Source organism: Perca fluviatilis, chromosome 15, assembly GCF_010015445.1.
Source record: "Perca fluviatilis chromosome 15, GENO_Pfluv_1.0, whole genome shotgun sequence".
Taxonomy (NCBI): Eukaryota; Metazoa; Chordata; class Actinopteri; order Perciformes; family Percidae; genus Perca; species Perca fluviatilis.
In genome coordinates, this window is record NC_053126.1 from 7,357,503 (window position 1) to 7,370,096 (window position 12,594).

Here is a 12,594-nt window from a genome sequence, read left to right on the forward strand (position 1 = left end):
AAAGGAAAAAAAGAGGGAGGTAGGTCGCGACATCGCGAGCTCTATTGCTAACGTTAGCGAGATATCTTACTAGTTACTTTCTTACAAGCTATTTGCTAGCTAGATAGATTGAATATTTGGAGACTAAACGCTTCAGCTAAAGGTACGCTAGCAGTAACGTTAAGTTTGCAGACTGTTGCTCTATCGAAACAAACAGCTGCTTTAGCCACTCATGTCCCCGACTGTTGTTGTCAAACCACCGTGTACCGTTAGCTTGTAAAATCTGAAAGTGAATTGTATTCAAGTAACGTTAGCGATGTTCATTATTGTTGTCTGATGACTGCGAAAATAAGGTATATGTTTTACATGCTGAAACACAGATTAATGTCAATATCGTAAATTACACACCCCACTGAATTGTGTTATGTGAATTCTCATTTAGGCATGTTTTACTTAACTTTACTTTAAAAGTGATGTTGAAAAAAAGTGTTATGTCATGTAAACGTTCGCATTAGCAGCCACTGCGCTGAATTGTGAGTTCTTAATCTAAATGCGTAGCTACAAGTAACAGTCTGTGTTTTTGTTGTTGCAGCCGTTTGCAACGTTGCAAAGAAGTGTCAACTGACGATGTCAACCCACTCACTCAGGTACATTGTCTAACACGGACCCCCCCCACTCAACCAAACGGTCTGCATGCAGCTTTCTTTTCTTGACAGCACACTGCATGTGTAGTAAAATATGGCCACCAGACCCAAGACACGCAGCCGTTTGTCTTGGAGACTAGCAAAAAAATCAAAGCAGAGGGCTCGAGTGGACATTGGATCAGCATTTAAAAGGTGGCGTGCCCTAAAAGCAGAACATGGATTGAAAAGTGATGCAGAAGTGGCCACCAGTCTGCTGGATGTGTGAGTTGACCTCCAATTTAACATCGGTAATGCTTGCAGAACCGCTTTACGTGTTTGCAGCTTGCCAGTTTAATTTATTCAAAGGGGCTTTCACTTTGTTTTTGTTTGTCCGGCGTCAGCATTCCCTGCTGCTGATTTAGTTACTGGTTAGCTGCCTGTCGAGCAATTGGTTATGGCGTTGCGTAAAAAATGGATCTGAGGGGACAAATCGTGTGAATTTCGAAATGGATAGCGAAACACTTTGTCAACCCAAATTGTTTCGCAGAATTGTGTCTGTCTACACCTTTCTCAGGTCATCTAATAGAGAGAGCCAGTTGCTACAAGGACCATAGTGGGCCAGGGACCATTACAAACTGTGTGAAAATTGATAACCCTCCTGTTGGACCTACTGAATATAAACTTAAACGCCTATACCTATACTTTAATTAATTTATATTAATTCTACTGTATATTTATTGCTATGTTTGTAATTGTTAATGTACTATGGACCTTCCATTTGTGTCCTGAATAAAGTTATTATTATTATTATTATTATTATTATTATTATTATTATTATTTTTATTCTATCAGCCAGCCACGAGAGGCTGATCGAGATGTTTTGGCTTCACTTTTGGGGAGCTGTATTGTGCGCGCCGCCCGTCGAGCGTACCCTGCAGGAGTCCTGTGAAAAACCTTCCTGATTGATGTGGCAGTTCAGAGTAAAATAGTATTTTACAAGACAGCAGACGGGCAAAAACGAAAATAAAATGTCTAGAGCAGAAGGCGTAGAGCGTCGACGCAAACGCACAACTAGGACATGCACTCAATTCAGGTGACGAAGAACCTTCAATCCTATTTTGATGAAAAGATTTATAAGCATGAAAGTAGCACAACATGGAAGTTAAAGCAAAACTATTGGTTGTTTTTAAATGTAAAAGTGCAATACAAATAGTTGTGTCAATAAAAATCAAGTCTATCAATAATAGTGATAAATAATTGTGATTATCATTTAGTTAACCAGAATCGCGCAGCCCTGACCCTTGCATTATTATACAATCTAAAAATAGACCTATTGGCTATCCGTCTTAATAAAGCCATAAGTAACATGCACTTATTATTAATCATTGTTTTATGTTTGTTGGTCTTTTTTACTGCTTCTAATGTTTGTTGCTCATGCACATTTTTCATCTTGGCACTCCGTGCTTGTACAACCTTATGAAATGCGTTCTGCGATGCTTTTGCAAAATGACTCCTCCTCGTGCACTTTGTGGTGTCTTCTGACGGATTGCTGTTTTCTCTTGCATGCTATACTGCACTGGCTACTCTTGTTTTAGTTAGGTGTAAACGTGCTGTACTGTTGTTATTGATGAACTCAGGAGCAGCTCGATTCGGGAGACATTGTTGACTTACACAGAAGCATTTGATGAAATCTAGATGGAGGAGAATTAGGATCAAGCGGTGCAGTTTAACCACAATTTAGTTTCATGAAGTGCCATCCCAACTCTGAAATTCCTGTCTTCCTAAAGGTGTATGTTGAAGGTGTAAAATTGTGACCGTTGACCGGTTCTGGTCTGGCCCAAAAAGGCCAGATGTAATCTGACTCCAATTTTAAGTATAGAAAAACCTATAATGGTTTTATTTCAGTTAGCCTAATATCTGGTTTGATTTGCATTGAGAGATGATCTTATGGAAAGTACCCCATGTCAGTCTCTAGGTATGGTGAAGGGTATGTGATGATGAGGAGGCTATTATAATTCCAAAGGCCAAGGGAACTTTATCAGGATGCATAGTAGGGCTGGGCGATATGGCTGAAAACTGTATCACGATATAAGTGTTTCATATCGGTCGATATCGATAATTATTGATATTTTTTATGACCTATTTAAAATAAGGACCAGGAGAAAAATATATTAAATTTAAACATTTTTATTTTAAACTTAACCTTCCTCTGATTATAATCCCCTCAGTTATAAAAGCAGAAATGTCAACACAACCATGGAAATCACTCAAATAATTAAAATGTAAACATAAGTCTAAAATCACAGTGAAGAAAGAATAAGTAAGAACTGCTCAATAAGGTGTAATAAAATGGTGCAAAGTGTTAAAACTAAACATAGAGAAACCTGAAACCTGAGAAGAACTATTTTCTGCAGGTTTAGTGCTAGGTTGGTAACCTGGCTTCTGGACAGCGCTCAGCACGTCTGCCTCCGTTATTTCTTTGTAGCGTTTAGTAAGGCGCTGATGCAGAGTACCTCTCCATGGCGGTCTGCTGCTTGTGCGGTGTAGCAGCTGCAGATGTTGTTGGTCGTTGCTGGCGAATACGGCTGTGCTCCAAAGTGTGAGCGCGGCTAAGGTGGTGAAACAAGTTTGCGGTAGTGTTGGTGGGGACGACGGTCAGACTTATAAAATCCCCAAAACTGCCATACTGACTTTTCCTGTTTTATCAACAATTTCCTCGCTCGCTGCGGCACTCACTTTCCACTTATCGCTCCACGCCGCCGGTTCTGTTATTGTAGAATCCAACACGAGACAGCGATGTGGCGCAACCAAACTTGATACTGTTACATGATTGGCTGTTAGAGTGTCACTCCCTACGTTGCTAGGTTACCAGAGAGTGAGTGCCTTTGTTCATGCAACCAAACTTGCTTCGCAACTTCTGGTTTCTTCCGAAGAAGAAAAACAAGTTATCGAACGTTTTATCGAACGCATTTTCTATTGATATTGATTACGTGTCTATCGCGATACATATCGTTATCATTTTATCGCCCAGCCTTAATGCATAGTATCCTGGATCCATGAAATAACAGGCCTTTCAAAATAAAAATCTGCCTGCCTCTATGGGAATTTAACGTAGGGGTTTCTATACTTATGCCCCCTGTATTTTAAGGAAAACATTTATTTATTTATTTACGATACATTATTCATTCACAAAGAAAATTGGTGTCCTTAAAGGTTGGATTTTTCCTAATTTTTTCAATTAAGGCATTAAGATCAATTTCCAAAAGATTATTTTTTTTATTCCTGTTTTTAGTCAACTTTAGTATGGGTTCCTATACTCATGAGCAGCACTGTAGGTGTTGTGGAAGAAAAAGTTCTTTCAGTGGCAGGTTCAGATGAGTTTTCTTCACTGCGCAGTGGATCAAAGAAACTCACAAGTAGCTGTAGGATTCTCTCTGACCAGAAGGAGTTTCTGGCCAGGGTTTTATACGATGTCACAGGAAACAACGGAATAAACAAAAGCTGAGAAGACAGTCACAAGTTTGCCTGAGTAGATTTGCATAGACTCAATACTGTCTGCTTCGACTAATAAAAAGTGCTTTGAGTAGTAAAGGTGCGAGTTTCTGTTGGAGCCAACCTAGGCTCTAAACAAAAGGTCTCACTCATAGTGATCAAGCAAATGCTTTGTTTTAACACTAAACTTAAAGCAAAGGCAGACATACTTAAAGCAACACCAAAGATTCCGTGAAGGCAATGGTGGGTGAGGAGGGAGACCTTCTACTATTCAATTCTGAGTGGGACAGGGAGCCAGTGAAGAGATTTCAGGATGGGGGTGATGTGATCATGCTTGCGCACCCTCATCAGGATCCTGGCAGCGCTGTTGTGGATGTATTTGTTAAACCATTTGCATCCAGACTGCTGTTTTAGTGTTTCTGTTTTAGCATTTCTGTTTTTCATGTGTTAATCATGAAAAGCTGAGTGACCTTGCAAAAAGCACAGGATGTATCCCTGAGGGCAGAGTGTGTTTAGCCAGAATGTGGAGGAGAGGCCAGGCCTGACCAGAAATAAGAAGAAAAGCTAATGATTGCATGAACCGAATAACTAACTTGACTCCCAACTCCTTTTTAAAAAGACACTGTTGTGAACAATCTTCAGTCACTTTCTGTACTATGCTGTGAGTGATGTAAACTGACTCTATACTTGGAAGTAAAAACAATCTTTGATAGAACTGCAGTGATTCTGTCCGTTCCCGTACAGTATCCAAATTCCAAACACCGTATCACTACTTTGACATGAGGGGTAGATGTGGCTCTTTGTGGCTTGTTTTAGAGATGGCCCCAGAGCAAGAAGATAAATAGCTGCTTTAGGTGTAACATCTGCTATGTTGCCAGATATGACAGAAAGTGTTCTAATGCAAAGAGATGTATCATGCTTGTTTTGCTCTATGTGACATGTTTCCATGCAGAATGAAGAGGTTGCTGTCAAGGCCAGCGTCCTCTGGAGCCAGTGAGAAGAAGATTAAAGTCTCCCAACCTCAAGTAAGCGACAAATACTGTGCAACTATTAAATGTGTACCTTTTTTTTAATTTTTTTTTATTTTTACTTCTGCAAATGCATACTGTATAAGTATCTGTAATCTGCAGTTACCAAATGCAGCTCTTCAATATGCCTGCATGTGTGTTTGAAGAGTTCTTTAGCAAAAATGGATCAAAGACATTCTTAAAATCAATAACAGGGTTTCAGCGGGGTCTTCAAAGAGCTAAAATTTCAAAATCAAAATTACATTCTTACATTCGCTGACGAATTGTGTTCTAGGTTTTAAATTACTTTAAACTGATCTTAATTTTCCTACGTCCATGCAACGCTACCTCTAATGCTCATTTTTTGAAATAATTATTCCGTGGTGTTGTAATTTCGCTGTATTATGGCTTCAATTGAGACCAACATGCGACTCATATTGCAGCCAATCAGCTTTCGTGTTATTGGTGCGAGTCTCTTTCAGATTGCACCACAGACACAAAACAAATTTTATTCTTCGGCCATGGGGAAGTGTAAGTTAAGAGAATCTTGGCTTTGAAAAAAAAAATAATATAGGACTTAGTGGATGTTGAGATGAAGGTCTTACATTTCATTCATAATGGCCTTGAAAAAGTCTTACTGTAAATTAGACTCGGTGAAACTCTGCATAAACCAACACTAGTTAGATTTTTCCTTTTGAGTGTACAATAAAGTGTGTGTGTGTGTGTGTGTGTGTGTGTGTGTGTGTGTGTGTGTGTGTGTGTGTGTGTGTGTGTGTGTGTGTGTGTGTGTGTGTGTGTGTGTGTGTGTGTGTCTCAGGTGCAGACACTGATCGAGCAGGAGGTTTACGCTGCACTGAAAAAGAATGAAACCAAGCTGCAGGGTTTAATCGAACAGCTGGATCCTCCAGTCGACTATGAAAGCGCCATCCAAAAACTGGAGGTTGGTGGAAGCATTGGTTCACATTTGAACTAATTCTGCATGGAATTGACAAGCTTTCAACCACAAATGAACAGCTCTACGAGACTGTCATAGTTAGTAGTGGGGGTCCAATACTTTAAAAAGTACAAATTTCTTCTTGTATGTGCCCATTTGACATATTCACTGCCTTTACTTCTTTTTTTGTCTTTTCTTACATACTTTCTGCATTCCCTAATTTCATCAAGCAGTCTCTTGCCGCTGGTAAATCTTTTAAAGTGCTCATATTATGCTTTTTGGCTTTTCCCCTTTCCTTTATTGTGTTATATATCTTTGTGTGCACGTTATAGGTTTCCAAAGTGAAAAAGCCCAAAGTCCCCCCCCCAAAGGGACTTACCATCTCCAACAGAAAACACTGCTCACAAACTGCTCCAAACAGCTCTATTGTAGTCCAGCCTTTACTTCCGTAACGAACGTGCATCAATTTGTAACACGTTATAATGCTCGCCTAGCTGCTAGCGTGGCACACCCTCATACTCTGCTTCTGACTGGCTAGTAGTCCTTACCTAGCTACTGAGCATGTGCAACTCCCAACAAAGATGGAACAGAAGTGCGATGCCTCACTCTGTAGCTAAAACAGAGAGCTCAACACAGGGTGAAAAGAGGAGCTGCAGCAATGTGCAGTACAACAAATATATGGAGTTTTTGTTTTTTTACAATTAAACCATGTAAAGTTATTCTGATATAACCTCTAAATAATTAAAATTATGAACCTGAAAATGGGCATAATATGAGCACTTTAAGCAGCCATTCTTCTGCTGTCTAGCTTCATCTGTTCATTGTTCTTCATCAGTTTTTTACCCATTAGATAAACATCCACTTGAATTGTACACCGATGCTTACATCATAACATTCACCTTTTTTTATTCATGTTTTTGTCAATCTGCCATTTCTTACCTCCTTAAAACAAAAGAACCAAAGCAACCAATAACCTATTGTGGATAAGGAATGCCTTAAACCAAATCAATCCTTACAGAATGGTCCTCTCTTCCTCAGGCTCGGATTAACACGGTAACCAAGAAAGCAGAAGCAGCTATCTCCTACATGACAAAGACACAGGAAATGGTACGATGCAGACGTAACACTCATACAAATGGCCTATGGACTGACATGTGTGGTCAGCGTGAAAGACGTTTTAAATTTTTTTTTTTATATATAATATACTCAAGCACACAACAGTTTAAGCATTCTTAATATAATGACCTATTTGTCTGATTTTCATGGTAACCGAAAGTAGGAAATGTGATGATAGATACACAAAATAATTATGTCTAGTTTGAAATGTAAACTAGGGATGCACCGAATCCAGATTTTTGAGGTTCGGCCGAATACCGAATCCACTGGTTAAGATTCTGCCGAAACCGAATACCGAATCCTACTCCCATCCTCAGTCCATTAACCCAGTAAACACATTAATGAAGTTAACAACGTCCACACCAGTGTCTGGCTAACACAAGTTTTTAGCTGTGACTGTCCTTCCTTTGCCATACCTGAAGTTGCTGCATTTTGGCTGCGGTCTGTAGATTCCTTCATGCACAACTCGTATTCTTTCGGATGTTTCATACGCCGATGTTTTAACAGCGGTGATGTTGTGCGTTGTTTAGGGTTTGCCACCACGAGACAAATCGGCATTGCAAATTGAACATGTAGCTGCACTTGAATGGCCTTCTTTTGACTGAAAGTAGAGCTGGGCAATATATCGATTTTATATCGATATCGTGATATGAGACTAGATATCGTCTTAGATTTTGGATATTGTAATATGACATAAGTGTCTTTTCCTGGTTTTAAAGGCTGCATTACAGTAAAGTGATGTCATTTTCTGACCTTACCAGACTGTTGTAACTGTTCTATTATTTGCCTTTACCCACGTAGTCATTATATCCACATTACTGATGACTATTTATCAAACATTTCATTGTGTTAATATTTTGTGAAAGCACCAATAGTCAACACTATAATATCGTTGCGGTATCGATATCGAGGTATTTGGTCCAAAATATCGTGATATTTGATTTTCTCCATATCGCCCAGCCCTAACTGAAAGTACTGCCAAACAACACTTCTTCTGCTCACGAGTTCCATTTTCACTTTCTCACAGCCTACTGCATTGAAAGGTCCACCTACATAAACACCTTCCCGTAATTAACGGCGGCGTCATTGCATCGACCAGCGTAGCGCAAGCGTAGGGTTGGGTTCGGTGGAAAAAAATTCTACGGTTCGGCAGAACCCCGTCCAAAAAGCCCAATATTCGGCCAAATCCGAAGCTCAATCCTGGATTCGGTGCATCCCTGATGTAAACTGTTTGTCTTTCAGAGCCCACTGCCATCTCTTTTTAATGTCAAGATCATCAGGTATGTAGAACCTGGTTCAGTCGCTTTAGTCCTCAGTGAAAGTCTTGATGGTCCCAATGTGAATTTGCACCTTGGATTTATTTGCATTCTGATTTGATGTCCCAACTCTACAGTGCAGACTCTGAGGATGAAACCATGGAAACCAAGTCACAGAGTAAGAGCCAAACAAGCCTGCGTGCGCGCTAATGAATATTTGCATTTGTGGGTCGCATGGCTATTCATTCTATACATTTTTTTTTTTCAGCTGACAAAAAGAGCATGGGCAAAAGCAGAGAGCTCTTTAAAATGATGGTAAATATGCAGTTATTTGTCTTGTAATAATCGGTTACATACAAATGTATGTTTCATCAGCAAAAAAAAAAAGATAGTTAATTGTAGTTTGGGCAATAGTTGTTGAGTTGAGGCAATGACATATTGTGGCTTACGGTGTCTAAAAAATGGTGTAAACGGTGAGGTTTAAGTTGATCGATCCTTTCTGCCCAGGAAACCACAAATAAGGCGCTAAAGAAGATGCATGCGGATAATGAAGGTAAGATGGTTATATATACGTTTGCTTATTATTTTGCCATGCTGTGAGAAAAAAATGACACCATGAGCTTTTATAATGATCCAAATAATTAATGAGTCAGTGAGTACATGACTTAATAGCCACTTCCTTTTTTTCCACTCTTTCCTGTTACTTGTCATTGCACATAATCCTCTGTTAAGATTTGAAGGCTGCCATAGCAGATTTCAGTGAGGAAGAGCCGCCTCCGGTTCTTACTCCCTATGGCTCTCCTGAGTGTAAGGTAGGAGGCTTCATTATCTGATATCCTTTTCTAAACATGACACTTATGCATATGTTACGTGTAGCTAATGACAAGCTACTCAAGCATATGGAAAAAATAATTTAGTTTCCTACATAATCTAATCTTTATTTTTATTTTTTTATTTTTAGTTTATTCTCGTGTATTTAGTGCCATGCCTTATCTACTCACAATGTTATTTTGTGCAATTCAGGGACTCGCCAAGTTAATAAAGCAAGAACCAGACGTTGAGCACATGAAGAAGGAGCCAGAAGATAAGCAGGAGGAAAAGAACAGTGTTGAGTCCGAGCAGTGTAAAGAACCAAAGGCTAAGAGGATAAAAGAAGAATGTCTCTCTCCTCCTGGCACTAGTAACTATCCCAAGCACACAGACTTTGAGCAGGTAACACACACACACACACACACACACACACACACACACACACACACACACACACACACACACACCAGTGTTTCCCACACATAGACTATTGTGTGGCGGTGCGCCTCACTATGCACTTCTTTTTTAAACGCTATTTAAAACACGTTCTTCTGCATTTCCTTTCCCTGCTCTCCTCCGTCTCTCTGTGACTTGCGTCTCGCTCACATGCACAGCTCCTCCCACCCTGCGGTGTTTGGGGTTTTTAAGCCCCCAACGTCGCCTTTCAGGTTATGTTTAAGGTTACGGGGAGGGTTAGCTGCCTGTAAGGTGACGTTGGAGGGCCACCTTGCACTCAGCGTCTGTCTCCATAAAGGAGAGAAGACGGCTGGCGAAATTTACAAGTTCACGACAGGTTGGTATCTATCTCGTGAACACCTTTTTATACAATCACACATTGATTGACTGAAAAAGGCACGTGTTGAGGATGAGGACCAGCCTGAACCGGAGGTATCAGTCTGAATCAAAGCTGAACAGTCCGACCAGTGTAATTAGTTATGTTATTAATTTGTTTACAATATTTTCAGGCTTCAACCAGTGAAAGACAGGGGAGAGAAATACATAGATTTGTTAGGCATTGAAGTAGGAGAGGAGGACAGCATCCAACTGCGTGTCCTGCTCAGTCCCCCCCCGCCACAAATTGCTTCCTAATCTGTGGGAAACACTGCACACACTCAACACAAAGTCACAGTAGTAATTCACTTGACTGTTTGCTGTCTGTTAAATCCCTCTGCCTCCCCCTTCTCTGACCCTAAGGACCGGCCCTTGTATCCTCCTCTTCCCTCCACCCCCTTCCCCTCCATCCTGAGCATGGAAGCGGCGTTGTACAACATCCCCCAGAAACTAGTAGTACGTGTGGCTCTCATCAGGCACCCCCCTGGCCTCTCGGTGCTCTGGAATGTGGAGGAGGAAGACCCCTCTGCGCCGCCCATGGATAGTTATAGGTGAGAAACAGCAGAGGGCGGGAGATTTGTGTAGAGATGGCAGGTTTCTGCCCTGCTACCCTCTGGATAGAATCACCCCTCTGAATCAAGAATTTAGTTATTTACCTTTTTAAGTGACCTGTCTTTTTCAAATAAATGTTGGCGCTTACCCAATGCTAGTACCAGCTCTACTCGGCTCGACTAAAAAGAGGAATAAAAAAAAATCCTCTTTTGGAAATTGACTGAAACACTGGAACATGGTTTGTGTATGTTTGCATGGTCCAGGTTGGACCTCTTTGTTTTTGTTGGCGTGTGTGGACCCTAGGCTGTCTACAGAGACCGTGTGTTTAGGGGACCGGCAGCTTGCAGATAGCGAGGAGATGTTTGCTGTTGTAGCCTAAAAAATGCGTGACATCGCTTAGAGTACCTTTTTAATTGAAAATAACATTAGGAAAAATCCAACCTTTGAGGACACCAATTTTTTTTGTGAATGAATAATGTATCGTAAATAAATAAATGTTCTTCCTTTTAAATACAGGGGGCATAAGTATAGACACCCCTATGTTAAATTCCCATAGAGGCAGACAGATTTTTATTTAATAAGGCCAGTTATTTCATGGATCCAGGATACTATGCATCCTGATGAAGTTCCCTTGGCCTTTGGAATTAAAATAGCCTCCTCATCATCACATACCCTTCACCATACCTAGAGATTGGCATGGTTTTATTTCAGTTAGCCTAATAGCTGGTTTGATTTGCATTGAGAGAGGATTTTATGGAAAGTACCCCATGCCAATCTCACACAGCAAAGACAGCAGCAAACCCTGCCATTTGAGATGCTTAAACCTGAAAATGTGTAGCATTTGTTTTCCACAAATTTGACATCGTAAAAGGACTGAAGCGGTTAATCATTAAAAAATTGATTAATCGACTAATCATTTCAGCTCTGGTAGAGTTACATGGTTTTTAGATGCCGATATATCTAAGGAAAGCAGCAAGCCAGATGGCGACAACACCGGACACATTAGAATTAGATCTAGATATTGCCATCATTGTTCAGCCACTGAGACAAGCAGCCAGTTTTTTTTTTTTTTAGTTACTTGCTTTTTTACACATTCTTGTTTTCTCTCTCTCTCTGTCCCTGGTGCAGCGTCTTCATGACTATGGAGAAGGTTAAGGGTAGCAACGTCTTCCCAGATTGGCGGACCGCTGGTGAGGTGAGGGCCATCCCTCTGCCCACGTGTGTGTTGATCACCAAGTACAAGCCCGGGCACAAGATGTGTGTCGCTGTGGTGGGCAAAGACAAGTTTGGCCGGTACGGACCTTACAGTAAAGTTATAACCGCAGTCGTACCCGATACATTGGGAGAAGGATTTGGAGTCAAGGTAGAGACAGCCCAAGCAGCATTGGGAAGATAGGGATTTTTTTTTTTTGGTTGTTTTTTAAAGTCAGTGTTACAAAATGTTATGTACACAGTTGTACATGTTAAGAAACAAAACCGAAGTGTGTTAATAGAAACTAGAACTAGAATACTTCTGCCCTCTAGTAGTGATTACGGTACCAATGGACCTTGTTTAAGGAAGTTCTTTCTCTGTTGGTTTGTCTGCCACTTAATGTAGAAGCAGGTTAAGCCATAAATAAACATGCGTTGTTCTTTCACTTCGACGAAATTGTGAGTTCACAAACCTTTAGTAATGTAATGATACATTTAAATACGTTTTTTTTAATGAGCTTATAAAGTTGACAATGTTTAAATGTATGCTCTCCTTTTTATTTATAAAGTAAAAGTCTTAAACATTGGATGTGTTTAAAAGTTTCTTGCCTATCTCATTTTGAAATGAAATTAATTGAATACTTTGGATTATTCGGCTGCTGGTCAGACTAAAAGCCATGTCCACAACCAAGATGTCACGGTGAATGCTAATGTTTTTACACAGTGAGTTTTAGATACAATTTTACATTAAGTCCAGTGGCAATAACTCATAGTAATACATTTGCCGATGTCAGTGTTTATGC

The 12,594-nt window shown here is 40.2% G+C and overlaps 1 protein-coding gene across 1 annotated transcript; it reads left to right on the top strand.

Moving 5' to 3' along the window:
- atf7ip2 (activating transcription factor 7 interacting protein 2) lies at positions 1-12,378 on the top strand. Its single transcript, XM_039824631.1, has 13 exons — positions 1-19; positions 572-626; positions 5,047-5,119; positions 5,919-6,041; positions 7,074-7,142; positions 8,394-8,431; positions 8,545-8,585; positions 8,676-8,722; positions 8,915-8,960; positions 9,140-9,219; positions 9,431-9,619; positions 10,412-10,599; positions 11,729-12,378. The coding sequence occupies exons 2-13, from the start codon at positions 607-609 to the stop codon at positions 11,994-11,996; spliced, it is 1,182 nt and encodes a 393-aa protein (XP_039680565.1). The 5' UTR covers positions 1-19; positions 572-606; the 3' UTR covers positions 11,997-12,378.
- Positions 12,379-12,594: the final 216 nt, after the last annotated feature.

Bases quoted from the DNA above. Each gene is read 5' to 3' on its own strand.
- atf7ip2 (XM_039824631.1), top strand. From the start codon at position 607: ATGTCAACCCACTCACTCAG. The intron at 627-5,046 runs GTACATTGTCTA...GTTTCCATGCAG, and splicing joins ATGTCAACCCACTCACTCAG to AATGAAGAGGTTGCTGTCAA. The intron at 8,432-8,544 runs GTATGTAGAACC...CCAACTCTACAG, and splicing joins TTTAATGTCAAGATCATCAG to TGCAGACTCTGAGGATGAAA.